At 40.5% G+C, this 24,404-nt stretch overlaps 1 protein-coding gene across 9 annotated transcripts in view; it reads right to left on the reverse strand.

Moving 5' to 3' along the window:
* COBL (cordon-bleu WH2 repeat protein) overlaps window positions 1-24,404 on the reverse strand; it is a 398,758-nt gene that overhangs the window by 12,927 nt on the left and 361,427 nt on the right. For 8 of the 9 annotated variants that reach the window (XM_033930509.1, XM_033930508.1, XM_033930507.1 and 5 more), the window contains 4 exons: window positions 14,446-14,546; window positions 8,319-10,330; window positions 7,496-7,615; window positions 5,384-5,641 (listed from right to left, as the gene is read on the reverse strand). In XM_033930509.1, coding sequence (XP_033786400.1) covers window positions 5,384-5,641; window positions 7,496-7,615; window positions 8,319-10,330; window positions 14,446-14,546 — 2,491 coding nt within the window. The remainder of the gene's footprint in view (window positions 1-5,383; window positions 5,642-7,495; window positions 7,616-8,318; window positions 10,331-14,445; window positions 14,547-24,404) is intronic. The other variant, XM_033930505.1, reaches the window with a different exon arrangement.

The raw sequence follows: 24,404 nt of genomic DNA on the forward strand, positions 1-24,404 counted from the left end.
AAGAGACTTTTGCTACATCGACAAAACTACTAAGTCATTTTGTGTCAAAAAAAAATCATTCTACACAGTTTAATGGCCAAAAAAGTTGAAACTATCGTGCAGCTCCCATCTGTTTAATAAAGGACAAAGGGCAAGGTTGAATAATATTTACATGTAAACAGTTTGCATCAGCTCCTCGAGGTTGGGAAAAGGTTCACCTGTGGTTGTAAATGTAATCAAATGTTCATGATACAACAGTTGGGCCATAAATCATCACTAAACTGTAATTTCAGGAGACTCATTGGGGCAACAGCAGATGCCATTCAAGATCCTTACTGTTGATAAAATGGTGGCACACTGTACAATGTGATAAGAAATTGAACCAAATTTTCTATAGGCTTCAGTGAATTCATAATACATTCTTTTATATGCCCATCTGTACATGCAGTGGGGCCAAGATTCAAAGAAAGCTTAATATCTGACCTAGAGGCCTCAGTTTTAGTCCCCTAAATTGGGTGAAATTTTAGCTGATCTTAGGTCAAGTAACTTTTTGGTTCAAAAAGTCATCAAAATGTGGGTTCCTAAATTTAAAAGCCAAGTGTTGAAATCAATGCTAAGTAGCTAAGTTACTTTCCCTTGCCTGACCCCATCCCTGTCCTCACCCACTTTTTAGGCTCCTTCATTTAATTGCTCAGCAGGTGAAATTTTTCTTTTATATGAAGGAGGCTAACACCTTAAGGACTCCTTTTACTAAATGATGCTAGAGGTTTTTAGAGTGGGCCGGCGATGTAAGTGCTCCGATGTTCATAGAATTCCTATGTGTCAGAGCATTTACGTTGCTGGCCCGCGCTTAAAACCTCTAGCGCATTTTGGTAACACCCAGTGTATGTTACATGCTTCTCAGAGGGCTGCCGTTAAGCCATCTCTCCCCTTCAATCTGTTCAAAATGCTGCTGCACAACTTACTGTATATTCCACCAGTGTCACTATACTTACATTAGCCCTATCCTCAAGGCTCTTCATTGGCTCCCTATCCATTTCCGCACACAATCCAAACTCCTCTTAATGACTTACAAGTGCATTCATTCTATAGCTTCTTGATCTCTCTCCACTCTTCTCTCTCCTACACTGCTCCTCTGTCGGGTAAATCTCTTAACCTGTACCTTTCTCCTCCACTGCCAACTCCAGATTCTGTTCCTTTTATCTTACTGCACCTGGAATAGACTTCCTGAGCCAATATGTTAAGCTCTGTCTCTGGTCATATTCAAATCTAGTGGCTTTTAACCCTACACTCCTATTCACTTGTTCAAGTTTCAAGTTTATTAAACATTTGATGGATCGCCTATTAAAATTGCTAGGCAATGTACATATTCCAGGTAAAAGAGGCAAAGAAACTAACATATTTATCCATAAAATTACATCAAGTACATACTTGAGATGGGAGGAAAGGAATTAAAAAGTTACAATTTTGGGTTTGGTAAATGAGGTAAACACAAAAGGTAAGGGGTAAAATCCAAAGCACAGTTTAAGAAGGGTCCCTAAGACGATTAAAATTCAAGTGTTAAAAGCGTCGTTAAATAAATAGGTTTTTAAAAGTTTTTAAAATGTTACGATGTTTGTTTTAATCATTCCCACCATACTTAACTATTCATCCTGCGGATTCAGAATGCCGCGGCTAAGCTTATCTTTGCAAAAAGTAAATTTGATCACGTCTCACCGCTCCTGTCCAAGCTTCACTGACTTCCGATAATTTCCAGAGTCCACTTCAAATGCATCTGCCTAACTTTCAAGATCCTTCACGGCATCCTTCCTCCCTTTATTCCACTATTTTGGAACTCCTCAAATCTTAATACCACCAGACCTACCCAAAAATTGAAACTATCCTTCCCCTCATTAAAAGGCATTTCCCATCCAGGAAAGCTAGGGACTTCCCTCCCCTTCAGATTCACCGAGCTCTGGAACAACCTCACCTCCCCTCTTCGGAACCTGAGTTCTCTCCAACTTTTCTGTAAACTCTGAAAACCTGGCTATTCTCAAAAATGTAACACTCCCTCCTCCTTTGATATCCTAGTCTTCTAAACATTCTTCTTTCCTCCGATCTTCATCCTTTCCTTGGAGTTCCTTTCTCATCCCAATTCCTGTAAACCGTGCCGAGTTCTACGACTGTGGAGATGGTGCGGTATACAAACCTAAGGTTTAGTTTAGTTTAGTTTATATTGTAAGCTCTGTTGAGCAGGGACAGTCTCATATGTGTTTAGTGTAAAGCGTTGCGTATGTCTATCAGCATTATAGAAAAGATTAGTAGTAGCAGTAGTAGTACATGCTTAGACATTTTGCATGTTTTCTCCGGTGCATTTTCTTTTAGGAAGATAAGATGGATAAAGAGGATTAGTTGGTGGGGGAAGCACAGACAAAGCAACATAAGAACATTTGGATTGATATTCAAAGCGATTTAACCAGTCAGAACTGGCTCCTGGCAGGTTAAATTGCCTGTTTGGGGCTAACTGCTAATTTTCTGTGGCACTTAACCAGTTAGCACCAAACTGCAAACTAGCTGTTTTGGGACCACCTTAAAAGGCTGTCCTATCTTTATGTGGCAACCCAGAGCTGGTTGTGTTGAATATTGTATTTGTGCGTTAGCCAGCTCTGCAAAATCAGATAGGGCTTGGCATTGAATATCTGGGAATAACGCTGGCAGTGTCAGCAAAACGCTGACTGCTGCCGGCTGAATATCAACCAATGGTTAATAGCACATAAAAACCAATGCAGCCCTTCCATTCTGTCCAATATGTTCAGAGTTGTTGGTTTTATTTGGGTTTGCCTTTGATTTTTGGGGTTATAACTACCACATTATGCAAGTTACCTCCCCCTCTAGAAAAGCAACAGAAGACCATCTTTAATAATAATAATAATAACAGTTTATATACTGCAATACCGTTAAATTCTATGCGGTTTACAATAGATTAAGCGAGGTACAAACTGATTGAATTTAAGAGGGGGCATGTGATGTTGAATTCTGGGTGAGAGGAAAGATGCTGGATTGTGCCAAGTACAAGGGTTGATAGTGGAGGAGATAGGAAATGCTGCAATATGATTCATTTTCTTAATTGGAATTAATAATTAATACATTAATCACAGATATAATGACAATTAATTTGCAGCCCTAATGTGTATACATGTTGAACTCTAAGGGGGAAATTCTGTATAGGATGCCAATCTCAGCAGCTGCCTAAGAAGTGGCTGAGAATCGCATCTGCTCTAATAGACAAGACACCTAACCCCATCTAACCGCCCCGATTCTCTAACCGGCACCCATGTCACAGAGAATCAGCTGATCGTGGCAAAGGAATCCCCCTGCCACGATCAGCTGAATGGCTGCGGCAGGAAATCCCCCTTGCGAAGTCGGCTAGCCGGCACTCTCCCCTGCCCCTGAACCCATTCCAAAGAGCCAGGCAGGAAGGATGCCCACACCATCCTGCCCCCGAGTCCCTCCTGAAGAGCCAGGCAGGAGGGATGTCCACTCCCTCCTGCCACTACCCCCGCCAGAAATTTCCAGCCCTCCCCACCAACCAGCAACACCCCCCCCCCCTCCAGACCGCCCCACACCTGAAGATCCCCCGGCACCCCCCAAATCTATAGACCCCCCCAACAGTCCCCCCATACCTGTCCAGAAGAAAGTCTGGCCAGAGGGATGATTACACCCTCTGACTGGCAGGCCCGCCACTCCAAAATGGCTGACCTTCCTGTTCCCAGTGCATTCTGGAGGGTCCTTAGATATCTGGCTAATCGGAGTCTTAGGCCACATTCACTGCATCCCAGAGCTTTAAAGACCTATTTTTTAAAATAAAATTTTATTCTTGATATTTTAACTCTTTTGTGTAATAATTTTAAAGTACAGTCAAACCTCGGTTTGCGAGTAACACGGTTTGCGAGTGTTTTGCATGACGAGCAAAACACTCGAACAAACTTTAACTCGCAAAACGAGCATTGACTTGATCAGCGAGCGAGTCCACCCCTAGAACCGGCTTCACTCCCCCCCTCGGCCCACCCCCTATCCCTTACCTCTAGCAGACACCGGCACCGGACGAGAGGAGCAGGAGGCTTACGGCAGAGAGCAGTACGCACCTGGAACAGGAAGTACTGCAGGATCAGGTCGTGGATGATTAAGGGCTATAGGGTGGAGCTGGGGGACCTGGGGGAGTAAAGGGAACCTCCACGATATCGACCTCAGTTGGAAGCAGGGCTGTGGGTCTGCTTTCCACATTGTTCAGCTGCAGCATGCCGGCCGCAATTCCTAGATCCTCTCCCAACTCACTTCCGATCTCTCTCCCATTGGCCCGCTTCACGGACGCGGCTCGGTGCGTTGGGCTGGCTTCTCCAAAAACGTGTTAGCCGGAAGTTGGAGAGAAGCACAGGAGCTTTCCCCGCCTAATACAACTCCTCCTATTGGAGTGCTTCTCCTGACGTCGCCCTCATTAATTTTGCACACCAGGTTGGAATGTTGGCAGTGCTTAAATGTGGAGGGGAGAAACCATCCGCCAACTGCATGAGTGCAGGCAGCTGCCGGGGGTAAGTGTGGCTAATATTCTTTCTAGAGTTGTGGGTTAAGCTTGGCATCAGAGCCAGAGAGGTGGGTTGGCAGCAAGGGGGCTGGTTTGTGCTTAGAGAGGAGAAAAAGAGGTGGGCTGGAGATAGAGGAAGGCTTTCTTGAGAAATAGTGCACAGAGGGAGGAGGGAAAGCTGTTCGGGGACCAGCGGCTGATGCTGTGTTCTCCGGTATGTGTGTGTGTTGGGGGGGGGGGTACTGCAATAGATACTGAAAGTTTGCAGGGAAGGGTGAGCTTTTATTTGCAACATAGGCCTATTTTGGGGATGTGGAACGAATTGTCCAAGCTTCCATTACTTGCTATGGGGAAAGTTGCTTTGATATACGAGCACTTTGGATTACGAGCATGCTTCTGGAATGAATTATGCTCGTAAACCAAGGTACCACTGTATATGTGCTCCCCTTAATGTAGGGTTTATCTTGGTATAATCCGTTTTAAATCCGAACTGAAAAAGAGCGGAATATAAGATTACTGATTAGATTAGATACTCCCTTAATTCTTCATCTAAAGCCCTGCTCAAACTGAGCACTCAACATCTGTACATGCCTGTTAGGTGGCGCAAAAACCAGTGGTGACATTTATTTGAATACCTGTCTTTCCTTTACAAAAAGGGGAATACATGTCAAAATTTTTGACCCACATGTATTCCCCTTCAGAGCTCTGCATCCCTGGGGCATGTAAATAGAGGATTTCTGAAATTGCCATTTACACATGTAGTCAATATACAAGTGTACATACCACTTCCATCATTATTGCTTTATTTATAGGCTTGGCTCTTGCTGGTAATATAAATCATACCTTTTTCAAACTTGCAGCACCTGTACCAGACCGGATAGCGTCCATTAAGGCCTCTCGAGCATTAACTGGGTCACTTCTGGGAGTCATAGAATATTTACACGCTTTAACTGATGCAATGGAAGGTGAAGGTGGAGGTGGAGGCGGAGGGGAAGGTGGCAACAGCATAGGAAACTGTTTAAGCTGAGTTTTCTCCGATCCCTGTAGTAACGATTCAAAAGTCCTAACACTCTCAAGTTCTTCAGAAACTGATGATGATATCTACCAAGGGTACAGTAAAAAAAAAAAAAAAACAGACCAAAATTAATGCTCACAGAAGTGGTTTTATCACAGAAATTTATTTTGAATTCCTTTTCCCCAAATCAGTTTGCATTTTTTATGGTAATAAAAATTAAAGAAAGAGCAAATAGTAAAAATTTGCTAGAGCAAGCATTTGGAATTGCAAGATTCTTGGAAATGCATTTGGCATTGCATGATTCTTGGAAATGCAGCCATCATTTACCTGGGAACTATGGATTCTTGTAACGCTTCTCAGGCATACAGAGCAACAAACTGAACTGGTATTATTTTGGGCAGAACAGTTCAGCAATTAAAGGTATTTCCCTTGGCTTTCGTGTTCTCTAGTACCATGTTCCTTGGCTATTTTGAATAATGGAACAAACTTTTTTGAGAAGGGATCTCAATGGCTCGAAGCTTGCATATTCAAGCCTGAAAGCCTTATTAAATCTATGAAAGATATTAAATATCAAGAGGAATGTTCAGGGTCCCTGATACTCTCTATAAGTCACTCAAGAAAGGTTGTGGGATGGTCTTATCTATAATGTCCCAGGTTTGAAACAGCCAGAGAGAAGAGATGCAGGGAGGGGATTTCTAAAGAAGGCAATGCATCTTGTAAGTTAGTGGTGCTATACCCCAAAGGCCTAAGAGAATCAAGAGGGATCTACTTGTGAGGAGAAGAGGTCAATGGCTCAGCTCTGCATCCAAGGGAGGAATGATGTTGCTGGAGAGAGGACTGGTAGTATAGGGATGGAGGATCCCAAAAGATAAGAGTCAGAGGGTCTGCTTATTCCAAGAGCGTATTTATTGAGCAAGTATCTAAGGGCACAAAGGGCAAAAGTGTGCCATAAAGATGAGCCAGATTCCAGTCTGGAACTACTTCAACAAGAAGGAGAGCATCACACTGGTTGCAAAGGAAGAGCAGTCTTCTAGATACCATAAGAAGCCTAAAAGATTGTTATCCAAGGAGAAGGATCCACAAAGGGAAAGGGACATGTTCTAGGACTGTGTCACTGCTTGTAAGCAAATATTAACTATTTTTATCTTATGATAATTTTCTTGTTTGTCCTTTATTAATTGAACTGCTTTTGTCTATTTTATATGATTTGAGAGAGCCCAATAAAGAGGTTTTTATATTTTTCTGTACCTAGACTCCTAACCTCTTTCTTTGCTCCTCCAACTTATTCCCACCACAGGTCTTGAGATTCTTTTCTACCCCATTCCACTGGGGTCTTTTGAGAAAATGAGCTGAGTGTGACGGTGAGATGAGTGCAACCTTGCATCTCTCTAAGCACACAACTTTTACTGATTGTCTGTAGTACCTTTGAGATTTACCCTTACCCCACCAACAGAAGACCAGTTATAACCTTCATGACCTTTGGATCTCTGACACTTCATTTACTACTGCCCTTAGCACAATTTATTGCATAAATACTGTGTTGGTGGCTCTTTTTATCAAAATATCAGCCCATACATCCAATCACAAAAACAAAGTGTCCTCCAAATGAAACAAATGTCTTCATAGTTACAATACTGACTCACAGTCCAAAAATTGAAACCATACTTAACTTTCCACGGACACCATAGTAATGGTCCTCATCTGCACAGGCCTTGAACACTTATGCAGACGAGGAAAGAGCTTACAGGGATGGGACAGGGACAGAACTCGCAGGGACAGGGAAGAAGATAAATCCCACGGGAATGCCTTTGAAATCTGTTCCGTGTCATTCTCTACACCAGAATTTCCAACAACACATCTTGCCTTAGTGCTGTCATCCTTGATCTCCCCACTCCTCCTGTTTAAGATTTGCTTAGACAACATGGAGAATTTTTTCTTACCTTTCGAAGTTTTGAAGAACCACCGTGAGCTCTAATGGCAGAGAGTAGGGCTGACCGCTCAGTCTCGGCCTCAACAAATGAAAGCTTTTTCTGACTTCCATCTGACATACTTTCTGGTTTCTGAAATTGAGCAAAACATGTCAATCCTTACACAGGACAATTATAAAGAGAATTTATTTTAAGGTGACCAAAACAGTTCTCTGTATTTTTTGGCAGCCTTTGACTTACATGGGAGATGAGAGGGAAGTCAACATGAATATTTAACTGAAAATAATATTTAAGTAGTTCTATTATAATTCACTTGGGTTTTTTTCACAGTTAAAGTCAAATATATATAAAGGTACTAAGATAGCAAGAAATTGCTTAAACTGACTGATTTTATTATAGTTTATAGATCTTATGAACTGTAAGACTCCAATAGAAGGGGACCTTAGCAATTTATTTATTCTTCAAACCTTTTAAACAAACTCTTATGTTGAGAGTACTATACTAGATGGACAAAGAGCAAACAGCTATTGGACACTTGCTGTACACTTCAATAATGAATTGAGGATACGGCAGTTGGAACTTTCTCTCAGTGTCTAAAAGCTCCACTTTAAAAGCAAAGAAAGCTTGTGGACTAGGCCAGTGATGAAAAAAATCCTTTGCTCTAAGAATCATCATCTAAAGAATATACTTTGAACCTATAAAATCAAAGATTTGTCATAATCTCTCAAGTGCCATTAAAAAAAACCTTAATGGGATCAACCCTTCCTCTATGAAAGAGGCTCATGTTGAAGGGACCAATTTGTAGAATAAGTCACAAATAAAATTTCTACTCCACCTGTATCTTTCGAAGTTTTTCCTTTCCATCGCCTGACTGGATGGATTCCATTAGTGCCTCATGAAGTGATGTATCTTTTTGTACAGGCTTCTGGACAACAGGTCTGAATTTTTTCTTGGGTCCAAAAATGCTGCTGTTTGAAATGATGTCAGGCTCCATTTTAGTACTTGCAGGCAGTACATCTGGCTTGTTTTCTCTTTCCGAAACGACTTGATGGAATAAAGGTGAGCTTTTTGACAAAGTACTTTCCTTATGAGTAGGATAATAGTTAGCTGAATTTGAAACAAAACAGGGGGGCATGCTGGATTTGTATTGAACTGGGGATTCAAGGCTGGACTGGGAAGATGATACATCAACTGCCACCTCACATTTTTTTGCAGTATTTAATTGCTTATTAGCTACATTTTGACCACCATTAAGTCGATAATCTTCTATCCTGTTGGTTTCTCTGGATGATAAATTTGAAATATACCCATTGACATTCATCTCAGAGGTGCCAACTAGGTTTGTTTCATCTGAAGACTCAACATTTCCATTGCTCTCTTTGCCATTATGACTATTGAAGGATAAGGTATTCCATTCTCTGTCTCTATAATTGTTAAAATTCTGGTAAGAACCACTAGTTTTATCTTGTTGCTTGTCTACTACTGTATATTTTGAGATGATGATACATTTCTTGTTTTTAGGTTCCAAGTCAGATTTTAGTGGTCTATCTTTATAAGTAGTATCCTCTTTACTACAGATCTCTATGTTAGGCTGGCTTTCAGTTGGGTTTGTGTATTTTGAAATGGCTGAAGCAATATATTGGCTAGATGTCCTTCTGTAAGGCTTCAAAAATGACAGGTCTCCCCTATTGTTATTTATGCCAGGGATAGTGTATGGTTTCACTTCAGGCAGTGTCACTAGTAAGGGTGGATTGCTTTCTTTATATTCTGAATGCCTTTCACTTGCCTGGCAAGTATTTGTATGGAATGGCACACTTTTCCTGTGTGGTAAGAAATCTGATTTAATTTCAATTTCTTTGTTTTGTGGTTTACTGCTTATGGTAGCCACTGAATTTTTAGTACCCTGTTCTGTGGTATCTTCGGTTTGCTTGTCCATAGAAGTTGACCTCCAGAATTCTTTTGCTCTTCTGACCAGTGATCCCTCAGATTCACTATCTTCAATAGTATCTAATGGATCCTTCTTTTTAATAGAGGTATATGGACTTATCAGGTTTCCCAGTTCATCAATCTTGATGGCACTAGCTGAAATAGACACTCCTCTGTCATACTGTTTGATACCAGGCTTTGGAGGGACAACTTTGAAGGTAGTCAGACCTACTTTTGGTTCATAGCTTGGTAATGGATTGTGAACATGTGGCAACCAAGAAGTTGGCGAAGTAAGCTCTGTTCTTAGGGGAACATCATTTTCACGAGATATATGTCTGGTTTCTGAATCTGTTTTACTTTGTGATTTTTGCTTGTCCTCAGGTCTAGAAATGCAAGCTGTCCCTGCTTGTTCCATCTTTGCTTCAGCAATAAATGTTGCTTGGAATTTCTCTTCAACAAGATCAAAACCATTGTCATAGGAAGGGCAAGATGTCACCGCCTTGCTATCCTTTTTATTTGTAGGCAAGAACGAATACAATTCCAAAGCATCTTTACTCTGATTTAGACTTCTGGAGGTAGGTTTAGGTTCTGTTGATTCATAAGTTAGGTTTCCATCTGTAAGCAAAGATGTGTAATCCACAGACACCTCTCTAGAAATACCTACATTGTTATTATTTGTATTTGTAAACTTTTCTAAGTTTCTTGTACTTTCTTCTCTATTATCTCCTTCTGTTGATTCATCTTCTGTGTCTCCTGTTGGACTGCAGCTATGAGTGTCATAAACCACATCTATAATCGTTACTGGAACTGCAACTGCAATATCATCATCCGATTCAGCATCATATTCATAAGGGCTGGATATTTCCGCCATCTGGCTAGGTTCAGAATAGCTTTGGGTTTTGCAGTCGAAACTGGCTTCATCTACAAAACATTTTAAAGCAATAACAATGTTAAAATATGAGAAAATGCAAAAGTTATCATCAGTTTTAGCATCTGAATCAATCTCAATGTTTATACAGGACTTCATTTTATAGTGGATATGATGTGTTCAGCTATGAGTCGAAGTATTTTGTGAGACACATGACTTGCCAGGCCATTCCATGAAATACGAGGAGGAGGAGGGAAAGTTTAATAAAAGTTAAGAAGCTGCTAACATTTATGCAGCAAATACATAAGTACAGATTGGGATATACGCATGCATATGTACACATATTACTATTACTACTATTTATTTATTTAAATACTTATAAGCCGCAAACCCACAATTCTAAGCAGGTAACAAAAATCTTACATACATAATAAAACAAGATAAAAACACAAAAAGTACGCACAAATTCATAAAACAAACCCCTCCCCCTTAACAATAAACAAACAGTCAATGATAAAACACACAAAATATCTTAAAACTAACAACTCAACAGAAAACCTGTTCTCAAACTTCTTGCAGCTCACTTTACTTGACAAAACAACGTTCAAACAAAGCAGTTTTTAATCTCTTCTTGAACTGCAATATAGTGAACACTTGTCCTAATCCCAATGATCCCTGCACTTAAAACATTGTTTTGCGACTAACTGATAGGTTCACAATATTCAAAGATGGTACTAGCGACCATTGCCTGTCAGCAGATTGCAAGATGCGTTCAGGCTGATAAAATCGCAACATGGCATGCAAAACAACTGGACAATTATCTTGCAGCAGCCTGAAAATAATACACAATACCTTATATTCAATGCGAGCCTCTATCAGCAACCCATGTAAGTTGTGCAGGATCGGCAAGATCTGATCATAATTCAAGGCCCCAACAATAATATGTACCAATGCATTCTGTGCCAATTGCATGGCCCGAAGCACACACTTGGGCAAACCAAAGTACAAGGAGTTACAATAATCAAGCAAAGGAGCTATCAACATTACGATAGTAGCTCAAAAATTATCATACGACATATAGTCTCACAGTATGCGCAATAGTCGCAATTTTGAGAAAAGCACATGGAATATCATTTCTATAGTGCTGATAGTGCGCAGCACTGTACATTGAACATACAATAGATAGTGCCTGCTCAGAAGAGCTTACAATCTAATTTGGACAGATAAGACATATAGGGTTGGGGAATTTCTTGCAGAGAGAATGACAGGATGGATAAGTATCATATAGTGAGTGGGAGATAGTTAAAAACAGTCTTGAAAAAATGGGCTTTTAACTTGGATTTGAATACACTTCTCCCTCCGTATTCGCGGTTTCTGCACTTACGATTTCGATTATTCTCCATTTTTAGCTTGTTGGCTCCTCCCTTAAATTACATCATCCATGAGTGCAGATAAAAATTTTGGTACTTTTTCCAAGCACTGATTCCCAGTGTGCATTGAGAAAATCGCCGATTCCCAGCTTGCACAGAGAAAATCACTGATTTCCAGCTTGTTTTCACCAAAAATTGCGAATGTGATCTTTTTTCTTATTTGCGGTTTTATCGTATTCACGAGGGTTTTTAATAGAAAACTGCGAATATGCGTTTAATAGAAAACCGCAAATAACATGAAAAAGTTATTCATGATTTTTCTGTATTCGCAGGTCTGTTCATCCCCAATCATCGTGAATACGGAGGGCGAAGTGTACTGCTAGAGATGGAGCTTAACATATTGACACAGGCAGTCTTTTCGAGGCATACGGCGCAAGATAGAAGAGTTTGCAGTGGAGGAAAAGGATACGGATAAGAGGGACTTACCCGATGAACAGAGATCATGGGGGGGGGAGAGTACAGGGGGAGATAAGTGAGGAGAGATATTGGGGGGGGCTGCAAAGTGAATACACTTGTAAGTCAGTAAGAGTCTGAACTGTATACGGAAATGGATGGGGAGCCAATGAAGTGATTTTGAGGAGAGGGGTAATGTGAGTATGGCAGCTCTGGTGGAATATAAGTTGTGCAGCAGAATTTTGCACAGATTGAAGGGGAGAGAGATGGTTGAGTGGAAGACCTGAGAGAAGCAAGTTGCAGTAATCTAAGCAAATGGTGATGACAGTATGGTAGTGTGCTCGTAAAAGAGAGGTCGGATTTTGGTAATACAGAGGAAGAAGCAACAGGCTTTAGCAGTTTTTTGCAAGGGGAGGGTGCAAGGAGGGAGACAGGTCCTGAACAGGGAGGTCAGTTAGGGAAGAGAGAGAACCAATGAAGTGGGTGAGAAAGAGAGGGAGCATAGAAAGGGGAAAAGGTGCTGGACTCTGGAGGGGGGGAATTTGCAGAAGAGAAGTGCCAGGACCTGTGGAGAAAAAAGGAATAGGGAGAGGTGCTGGTCCTGCAAACAGTAGGCAGAGCAGGTGCAAGAGAAGATCAAGGAACCCTTGCTGGATCCCTGGGAGAGGGGGCGCAGAGGGAAGGAAAACAGAGGAAGATATGCTGGCATGTGGGAATAGGAACACAGAAGAGTTATGTTGGACTGGGCAAGAATAAGGACACAGAAATGAGAGATGCTCAACATGGCAGTTATACTTGGGCAAAGACACAGGGGTTATGGGATAGGAATGCAGAGAAGTTGGATGATGGACATAGAGAGAAAAGAAGTGCTAAATGGACAAGGAGACTCTGGCAAGACAGTTAAGAGAAGAAAGAGAACAGCAGAACCCAGAGGCTAGGAACAATACAATAAGAAAAATAAACTGATCAGCTAAGAAAGAAAGAAAGAAAGAATAATTTTATTTTCTATTTATTGATTAAAATATGTCAGTTTTTGGAATGTGCTTTTGCCACAACTGGTTTTAGACATGGTTGGGGCCTGCGAGAAAAACCTCATTCATTCGCCTTCAATCTCCAGCACAGCGGTGGTAAATCTACAGTTTTGGGATGGTCCACCCTTGGTGACTCTGCATGTGTGTGTAAATACCACAAAAACAGCTACACACAATTCTGTAGATGTGTTCATATTTCAGAGGTGGGTTACACAGGAACAGAATCTGGACAGAGTGGACAGGACTCACAGTTACACATAAAAATTATAGAATGCTATAAGTTATGTGTGTCCCTCTTATCCGTATCCTTTTCCTCCACTGCAAACTCTTCTATCTTGCTGCTGTGGCATCTAGACATAAGCATTTGCACCTAACTACATATGTTTGTGTATATATATATATATATATATATATATATATATATATATATATATATACATTTATATATATATTTATGCCAGTTGTCTATAAAATAGGAACTCCACATAGTTCTACTTGGACAGGGGAAAGGGATTGGGACTTGTATACCATCTTTTTGTAATTTTTCAACCACACTCAAAGTGGTTTACATACAGATACTTCAAGCATTTTCTCTGTCTGTCCCAGTGGGCTCACAATCTAATAATGGGCAGTGGAGTATTAAGTGACTTGCCCAGGGTCACAAGGAGCAGCACAGGGTTTGAACCCACAGCCTCAGGGGGCTGAGGCTGTAGCTCTAACCACTATGCCACACTTTCTTCTTTCTTTATTGCAAGCACTGTCTCTCATAAAGGAGAATTAAATTATACAGCATGATAAACAATTAAACATTGAACGAAAAGAAAACATAAATGAACTCACACTGATCTAGAAATTTTAAAAATAAATACATAAATAAAATATTGCTCTTCTCCTTAACAAAACCAATTAATACAATGGGTGGGAAGAGGGGAGGGGCCACTTCAATTTACTATCACAGATAACAGAAAATCTTGCTATATAGGTAAGCTGTTTTTGGTCAAAATTTAGCTGCACAAAGTGGGGGTGGGGCAAAATATGGAGAGCACTCTGGCAACAAGGATACAAACTGTACAGGTAATGGCAATATTCAACACAATCATCATATGACTTAGGTATTCAAATGCAAATGCAGAAATAGCAGGGCTAACTTTATATGGGTAATTTATCCATATCAAATTATGCTAGCATATTCAGCAATCAGACATACATGAAAATATGCTCGCAGATATATCAGATAGGTTACTAGTATATCTTTAAGTGGTCATGAGACCACTAAATCTTGCTATCTCAGCGCCTTGTGTGTTTTTCACCCACCTCCTGATTCTTCATGAAGTTCTGCCAAAGTCTGCTGAAACTGAGCAGTTATAAACATGTCTTCATCTCCATTCTTCACCACCATCAGCTCATCATCTCTGCTAAATGGAAAAAGACACATTAGTCTCCTTTGCTAGCTGGCTTAAGGTCTAATTTCACTCCGAGCAGACATGCGCTCTGACATATTGCGAGCACATGAGGTGGATAAGCCCATGGGAGAATCCATGGGTAAGCTGGGAGCTGGTTGTAGGACGCCCACATTTTATTAATGACCAGCATTCTGTATAGATTTGAATGTTACAAGCAAAAGAACAAAAAGGAGTTCCAACCTAAAACTGCAGAAAAAACAACCGAAAGCAAACAAAACAAAACTGCAGATATGTACAAGACGTAGGCTAATTTTATTAATGACAAAAAATGATATGCAAAAAATAATATGCAAACCCTTTTACCAATTACCAATCAAGGGACCCGACACGGTCCGTGTTTCGGACACACCTTCGTCAGGGGTCCATGGTAAAGGTAGAGGGAGAAAACAAAAAAATCATCACAGAAAAACTGTATAAAGGTAGCAAAAATAAAACAACGTCGTTTTGACGACTTTTTACAGTGACGGATCGAGACGTTGTTTTATTTTTGCTACCTTTATACAGTTTTTCTGTGATGATTTTTTTGTTTTCTCCCTCTACCTTTACCATGGACCCCTGACGAAGGTGTGTCCGAAACACGGACCGTGTCGGGTCCCTTGATTGGTAATTGGTAAAAGGGTTTGCATATTATTTTTTGCATATCATTTTTTGTCATTAATAAAATTAGCCTACGTCTTGTACATATCTGCAGTTTTGTTTTGTTTGCTCTAGATTTGAATGTTAAACTTTAATGTGCAAAAAAGAATCTCTGTTAATTCTGTGTACACAGTGCCGATGTTTGCAAGAAAGTTTACACTAAAATTCAAAGATCTGATAAATAGGCCATATTAAAGAGGAAGCTATAATTTCTGTAACTCTGTGACTCTTTACTCCTTTTCATCTCTTATCTTAGGATTTCCATGAAACTCTCAGCTAAAGTTCAAATTCTTCTACTTGGACTCGCTTCACTCATTGGAGCAGGGAACAGAACATAAAATGGATGGGAACCCATTCTCCATCCTTTAGTAGCTTGGCTCATGAAAGTCTGGCATGGCATCTGAATGTTTTCGCACCGCTACTTGAACTTCCCTTTGAAGCTGTCAGACAAGCAATGGTTTAATATCTCATATGTTTTTAGTGACTACCATTTCAGTCAGAAAGGTGAGTGAACTACAAGACTTAGTACATTACCCACCATAAATGCAAAGTAGTTCTGTGCACCCAGGAAACGTACTCTACGTAGTCTCAGAGTTTCATATCAATCAATCTATAGTCATTCCGACTACTTTTATAAGCCTCACTTCAGTAAAGCAGTTGAAAGTTCTTCATATACTGGATTATTGTCAGGCCTTGCTTTATTACATAAAGAAAACACAAATGTTCTGCGAGTTCACAAGGACAGGGATTATCGGTGTCTACTCACACTTTAGATGGATCTCAGAATGCATCAATTTTTGTTACTCTAAATGTAATTTGGCCTCCCTGGGGAAAGTCAAGACTCACTGCCTGAGCAAAAGTTACTATTGCAGAAATCTGCAGGGCAACAACTTGAGCATCGGTTCATACAAACCACCACAAGTTTCAAGTTTATTTAAGGTTTCATATACCACCCAATCAGCCTTCTAGACGGTGTACAATGTCATTAAAAACATGTATTGACTAAAAAAACATATTTAGGGAAACAGCATATCGTTAAAAACAATAATAGTTATTAAAAACCAACAGAAACAAAAGGGAAAAGGACTAGAACTACAATGATCAAGTAGAGAGAAAGACATATAGGGAAGAAAACAAAAGGAAGGGTGGCAAAAAAATAAAACTATGTAGCCCTGAAAAGGACATTTAGGTCTCAAAAGCATCAAGGAAAAGAAATGTTTTTAACTTTGTCTTAAAATGGTGAAGAATTGATTCTTCCCGTAAATGGGCCGGAATATTATTCCAAAGAGATGGAGCGCTGACAGAGAAAGGGCGGGGCCGCGGCAGAGGAAGTAGCAGGGCTCACTGGCATCAGGAACCAACGGTAGGCTGCTTCTCCGTGCGGGGGGGGGGGGGGGGGCTGGGGGATGAATCGGACGTCGGGGGGGGGGGAACTATGTAAAAAAAAAATTGTACAACGCGTTTCTAGAGGAAAAGTCCATGGTCTGTTATTGAGATAGACATAAGAGAAAACCACTGCTTTCCCTGGATCGGTAGCATGGAATGTTGCTACTATTTGGGTTTCTGCCAGGTACTTGTGAACTAAGTTAGCCTCTTTTGGAAATAGGATACTGGGCTAGATGGACCACTGGTCTGACCCAATATGATTATTCTTATGCTCTTATTACTCAAATTATCATGTGTTAACATGCTACTAAGGCCTTTGGGGAAGGAACTTGCTCTACTTTATGTGGAAAGGTGGGTAACAAATTTCAATCCAATTTAAAGCTTAAAAGTGAATTCATTCATCTCCATAAATTTTGAAAGTCACCAAAGAACATTTTTCCTTCATATATTTATTTATTTATGTTGGAAAAGGAAAATTCTGCTCCTTAAACTCCACACTTATCTTTTGTTGACTGTTCTGCTTAAGTTGTATTCCAAGAAAAATATGAGAGTCTTACACAATGGATAAACATTACTAATGACATTTTCTCACACACAGGTTTTGGGTTTTTTTTTTCTTTACTTGGTGGAAAGCATGAGATAACCTTTGGGCTACTTCTCTCTAAAATACAAGGCAGCAAAATTCTAACAACAATGAGTTGCTGGCAGAAGCAAAAAAATATTTTACAAGAATTAGGGCTTCCTGTTCTATTTTTGATGACTGGTGACCTTGATTTAAGCAACACAAAATAGTATGCAGACAAAGAGCTTGACAGATTTGAGATCCTGTCATATTAAGAGGGCCTGTAACAGCACAACAAGTAGATTCAAATGAGCAGTGTGGGCCAAGGGGTCCTGATCTACCCATGTATTCTGTGTTTAAACCTCCCCCACCCCCAACACTCCTGCCTTTTATGTTCTGCTGGGTTTAGGGTTTAATCAGCTGGAAGTCAAAATAAATGAAATCAGATTAATGCAGCACTTCTCATTTTGCCTGTTTGATAGGGAGATGGTAGTGCAAATGTCCTGCTGAGAAGGTTCACAGACTTCAGGGTGGTCAATATATGCACACATTTTTTTCTGTGTACTATGGTTAGGATTTGGTGTAAATTGCAAGGGTACTCTTGGGACATCCCTCTGTTGCTGAACTGTGTTTTAAAGTTTCAAGTTTATTAAAAAAAAATTTTTAACCGCTTAATCAGGTTTCTAAGCGTTTCTAAGTATAATATAAAAATTATATAAAAACAAATTTAAAAGTTTAAACAATACCAAAAGACGCATAAGATGGACTAACTTCAAACAGTAGGGAAGAGAGGAGAGAACTACAATCGCGAGAGAAAGAGCACAATGAAAGGGAAAAAGACAATAGGTTAGGGTAAAAAGCGATAAAACTTGATTTGGTCCTTAAGAGGACAGTTATTGTCCAAAAGCATCCTGGAACAAGTATGTTTTAAATTTTGATTTCAATTGATTTATTGCGGATTCACTGCACAACTGACTTGGGCGGTGACCGCAAAATTATTGGAACGCAACGTGCCTGCGACTTTACCAGGTACATTTGTACTTAAAGTGCACCTCCAGAAAGCCTAAAAAGTATTAAGGGGAAATGTAACTAACTGTGGCAAAATGACATTTTACCATGGCACAGTTTACCGCGAGAGTCACTAACCTGCAGAAACTCAGTAATGCAGGTTAGTGACTCCAGTGGTAAAGGAATAGTGCAGACTTTGATCCACATCATAAGGTGCATTATTTTGCTCCCCAGGAGCACTGGTCACTAACATGCAGCCCAATACTCCAATGGAAGCTTTTTTAAAATAGTTGGTACAGCAGAAAAAAGCAAACTCCACCCCTCACTGACCCCACCAATCCCCTGAAGAAATGTTATAGCCTCATCATTCCCTGCCCCGCAGTGCCTATTGCTTACCTCATCTACCATAATTATTCCCTGGTGGTGTAGGTATGCTAGAGCAGACGGGATCCCCAATCACTCTGGCTCAAAATAGTGGTTGTGACCCATATTTTGAGCATCACAGTGCACTAGTGGATCAAAAGAATTTTGTAGAGGTAATATTTGTGAAAGTGGATATTTCTGTGTTACATGTCGCAGTCTACCTAAGCCTACTGTGACACATTTATTCTGGGGTTGTTTTATTCTTTGAGGCAGAGGTGATAAGTTGGTATGATTTTGTGGAGCGATGGAAGCTGCTTTAATTGTATTCAATTCCTGTTTAAGTTTGCAGAGTTCCTATACTTCATTCTCCCTTCAACCACACAAACCCATGAAAAAGGCCACCAGCTAGATTTGGTAACTATGTCCTCAAAAGAAACCCTAAATCCCACTATTTCCATATCAAATGGCATCTGGAACCATGACATCTGGTCCGCTCATTTCACTTACTACTTTAATTTAATCTGGAACCAACCAAAAGAAAAAACTCACCCAAAGATAAGAAAAAAAGAACATCTCACAAGAGGCCACATTAACCCAGAGGAATACGGGGCCCATTATGAAGCGCGAGAGGAGACAAACGAAGAGGATGAATTCTGGGAACAGTGGTCGAAAACAAGCACAACCATCCTAGACAAAATAGCTCCTAAACAAAACAGAACAAACCGCTCAAATAAATATAACAACTGGTTCGATTCCGAACTACTAAAAATGAAACAATCAATACGACGTCTAGAAAGGATCTGGAACAAAACAGGTGAAACATCTGACAGGAACAATTGGAGATCAAACATAAAGGAATGCAAACAACTGATAAAAGAAAAAAGGAAAACTTTCTACTCATCCAAAATATACACATCCAACACAAGTTCAAAAGGAGTCAACACTCGTGAATTGTTCAATCTAGCTAAAAATTTATTCGACACCACACGCCACAGTCAATCCACGCACGTCACAAAACTTCCATCAGCAGACGACCTAGCACAATACTTTGATTCAAAAATTGCGAACCTAAAGATCAACTGCCCAGCAAACAACACAGATGAGCAGCAAATAGCCAACACACATGTAAATGAAATACCAGCGGACATGTTTTGGAACGCCTTTCAGGACCTAGAATGGAACAATTTCATAAAACTCTACAATAAATACACTAAATCAAACTGCATCCTAGACCCCTGTCCCCCCAACATAATGAAAGCAGCCCCATTAGACTTTAAAATAACACTATGGACTCACATGTCCAATAATTTCAAAAACGGAAAATTCCTATCAAAAAATGGTCACATTATAATCACCCCAATCCCAAAAAATCATAAACTACCCCTAACATCAGCAACCAACTATAGACCGGTAGCATCCATCCCATTTTTCGTAAAAATAATGGAAGGCTTGGTACAAACCCAATTGATGAACTACCTAGATCAGTTCTCACTACTACATGAAACCTAGTCTGGCTTCAGACCTTTGTTTAGTACTGAGACGGTGATTGCAGCGATCCTAGAATACCTACGTAACTTATTCAGCAAGGGCCATAAAGCCTTAGTCATGCAATTTGACATGAGCTCGGCCTTCGACTTGGTGGATCACAAAAAGTTACTACAATGCCTAGACGCAATCGGCATTGGAGGTGAGGTGCTGGACTGGTTCAGAGGATTCCTTACAACCCGCACCTATCAAGTTCGCTTCAATTGCAATCTCTCTAAAATCTGGACAAACCCATCAGGCGTGCCACAAGGGTCCCCACTATCCCCACTACTCTTCAACGTTTATATAGCTTCACTAGGTACGCAGCTGACCCAGCGAGGCATAAAAGTATTTAGTTATGCAGACGACTTCACAATCATTATCCCGTTTATTTCATCTCCCTCTGAAATCACCCCCACAGCAACTGAAGCGCTAAACACGATGGAACAATGGACCTCAGAGTTCAAATTGAAGCTCAATCCGGATAAAACTAAACTCTTTATAGCCTCACCACACGCACATAAAACGACAAAATCACTACACATAAACAATCTCAACTACCCCATTCAACCAATGATGAAGATCCTAGGAGTAGTACTAGACCAAGGTCTAACCATGAAAGACCATATAGACTCCCTAATCAAAAGAGAGTTTTTCACTCTCTGGAAACTTAGGTCCATCAAGGCGTACTTCCACACTTCAGCGTTCAGAATTCTAGTAGAATCCCTAATACTAAGCCAACTGGATTACTGCAACATCACCCATCTGACAATCACCCAGAAGCAAATGCATAGACTACAACTGATACAAAACACAGCAGTCAGGATGATTTTCGGACTGAAGAAGTCCGACCACATAACCCCTTCCTACAGACTCCTACACTGGCTGCCGATGGGAGCATGCACGAAGTTCAAGCTAGGATGTCTCTGCTTCAAGGTATTAAATGGACTAGCCCCCAAATACATTACAGACCTCTTCTCATTCCCAACCAACAGACATGAAAGAAAAACACACCTGAAATTTGTCTCCCCTCCGGCCAGAGGATGCAAATATAAGAAATACCATCAACAACTGCTATCGTACCAAGCAGCCACATGGGGTAAAGACCTAGAAAAACTAATTGCACACACAAACAACTATGGAGAATTTAGGAAACACCTAAAAACCTACCTGTTCTTAAAATACCTAGAAAACGAACCAGGACATCAACCCTCGTAACACCATCACAAACCTGATCTTGTAAACAGCTAACCCTAACCCCTAATCACCAACTACGATCACTCCATTCAATTCATGGAATATTTCTACTTCTCTGTAAGCAGCATGGCACTTCTTGGCCTTGCAGCCCACAAACTGTTGTTACTACTATTAATGTTGATACTATCAGATGTACACTGCAATACTCCTTAATTCGCTGTATGTACAGCTTCTAGTTAATGTATTTACAGTTTCCCTTTATTGTAAACCGCCTAGAAGTCGCAAGATTGTTGGCAGTATATAAGAATAAAGTTATTATTATTATTATTAAGCCTCCAAATGGTGTGTCTTGGAATTAAAGCACCACAGTGATTGCACTGAATAAAACTCATCTTGATTGTTTGGAAAGTGAATCGACTGAGTAGTCTTGATTATTAGATTCTTATATATGAGCAGTGAGCCCTGGAATGGGTGGGACTTTAAGTCTTGCCCTTTTTCCTATGAGGAGGAAGAGAAAATATGACTTAACAGAGGACAGAGATTTTTTTTTTTTTTTTAAGCAAGAAAGCAGTTAGGAAGGAGAAGAGAATTTAGGCAGGTATATTGTTATAATCAGTGTTAAGAGCAGAAATATGAAATTCTGAATAACACAAGTTTCTACATATTTCAGATTAACATTGCCCCTCAGCAAAGCTGTATTTTCAGAGTGCAAAGATCTTTTAGGGTAGTAAACAGTCGTCCTTTCCTTGAAATACTCTGGAATCGTACCGTATAAAAATTGATCACAAATCTTCACAACCTCGTATTGCACTCTAAGGGCTCCTTTTACTAAGGTGCGCTAGCGTTTTTAGCGTGCGCTGCCCCCATGCTACACTTTCAATCTAACGCCAGCTCAACGTTATCTTAAAAACAGCTGTGTGTCTGTGTTCTGAGAGAGAGAAAATCGATCGCAGTGCACAGACAAGGGGTTGGACTTCTAAAATGCAAGAGAGTGAGCAGAATTCACCACATTGAAGAGAGAAACCCTAGCCCCCCCCCCCCCCCACCTCCCCGAAACGGAAATGGTTTTTAAGGGTAATGATTCAGAGGAACTAAAATAAATCTCTGAATCTGGAAGATGCACCAAGCAAAATCGACAAGTTAAAAAGTGATAAATCACCTGGACAAGATGGTATACATCCCAGGGTACTAAAATAATTCAAATATGAAATTGTTGACCTGCTGTTAGCGATCTCTAACCTGTTGCTAAAATCGTCTGTAGTACCTGAAGATTGGAGGGTAGCTAATGTTATGCCGAATTTTAAAAAGGGTTCAAAGGGAGATCCAGGAAATTGCAGGCTGGTAAGCCTAACTTCAGTGCCAGGCAAAATAATGGAAACTATAAAAAATAAAATTGTGGAACACATAGACAAACATGATTTAATGGGACAGAGTCAGCATGGGTTCAGCCGAGGGAGATCTTGCCTCACAAATTTGCTTGACTTCTTTGAAGGTGTGAATAAACATGTGGATAAAGGCGAGTCGGTTGATATAATGTATATAGATTTTCCAGAAAGCTTTTAATAAAATTTCTCATGAGAGGCTCCTGAGAAAATTAAAGTCATGGGATAGGAGGCAGAGTTCAGTTATAGATTAGGAATTAGTTATCAGGGTAGGATTAAATAGCCATTTTTCTCAATGGAAGAGGGTACATAGTGGAGTGTCCCAGGAATCTGTAATAGGACAGGTGTTATTTAACTTATTTATAAATGATCTTGAAATTGGAACAAGTGAGGTGATTAAATTTGCAGATGATACTAAACTGTTCAAAGCTGTTAAAACGAAAGCAGATTGTGAAAAATTGAAGGCAGACCTTAGGAAATTGGAAGATTGGGCATCCAAGTGGCAGATAAAATTTAATGTGTACTGATGCAAAGTGATGCATATTGGGAAGAATAACCCAAATCATAGTTACCAGATGCTAGAGTCCACTTTGGGGGTTAGCGCCCAAGAAAAAGATCTGGGTGTCATTGTAGAGAATATGATGAAAACTTCCGCCCAATGTGTGGCGGTGGCCAAAAAAAGCAAACAAACTTACTTTCATATAGATGATAAATTAATTTTGTTTACTTAAACATTTCTAGCACACCTATTACCTAGGCAGGTTACAATAAACCATACATATTTAAAACAACAATTAAAAACAAAAGAACACAATACTCTTCAGTATTCCATATCAAAATATCCTCATAACCATATCCTAACACTGAACTGTCGAAAAATAGATGTTTTTAGCTGCTTCTTAAATATTGATAACTCTGTGAGCATGTGTAAATGATAGCTTTCCTTTCAGCTAGTACCAGTTTGGAAAATAATTCCTGGAACATGATTGCAGTTGACAAGTTTTGGTGTTAACCCCTTGGAACCAGAGCATTTCACTGAGGCCTAGATTTTCAAAAAAAACATGTAAAAAACTAACGGGCTGCTGTTGCAGGTGTTATAGTAGTGATTTTAGAAAAGCGAGTCATTCTCCCAAAAAAGTTCATGCAAATGATGTTGGCAGAGAGTAGCGAAGACTCGCTAAATTAGCATGTGCCCATCGCTAGTTATAGAGATGGGCACATGCGCAGAATAAATGGAAACCCCCCCCAACAGTGGGAGAGATTCCCAGTGTCTCCCTCCAACAACCAATAACCATCCTACTCTCAGCAACGGGAGAGTTGCCCCTGTTCTCCTGCCGCCAACCAATACACACCACTGACAGGCTCTTCTGCCCAAACAACACCACCCAACCCCCGCAGCAGGAGAGTTGCCCATGCTCTCCCATCCAAACCGACACACACACACACACCCCAAAGCGGGAGAGATGCCCAATCTCTCCCAATGCCAACCAACAACCCCCTCAACCTCCTTCAGCAGCAGAAGAGTTACTCATGCTCTCCTGCCCAACTGATACCCACCCACCCTCTATCCCCCACCCCCACACAGCGGGAGAGATGCCCAATCTCTCCTGCCGCCAACTAGCACCCCCCAACTCCCCTTGGCAGCGGGATGCCTCAGGCCCCTCTCTGGTGCATTCCAGGATGCACTGGGGTGGGGAAGGCATGCCATTTTGAAGAGGCAGGCCTGCTGGCTAGAGAAAGTAGGCATCCCTC

The sequence above is a fragment of the Geotrypetes seraphini genome, chromosome 2 (genome assembly GCF_902459505.1).
Source record: "Geotrypetes seraphini chromosome 2, aGeoSer1.1, whole genome shotgun sequence".
In the NCBI taxonomy this organism is placed as follows: domain Eukaryota; kingdom Metazoa; phylum Chordata; class Amphibia; order Gymnophiona; family Dermophiidae; genus Geotrypetes; species Geotrypetes seraphini.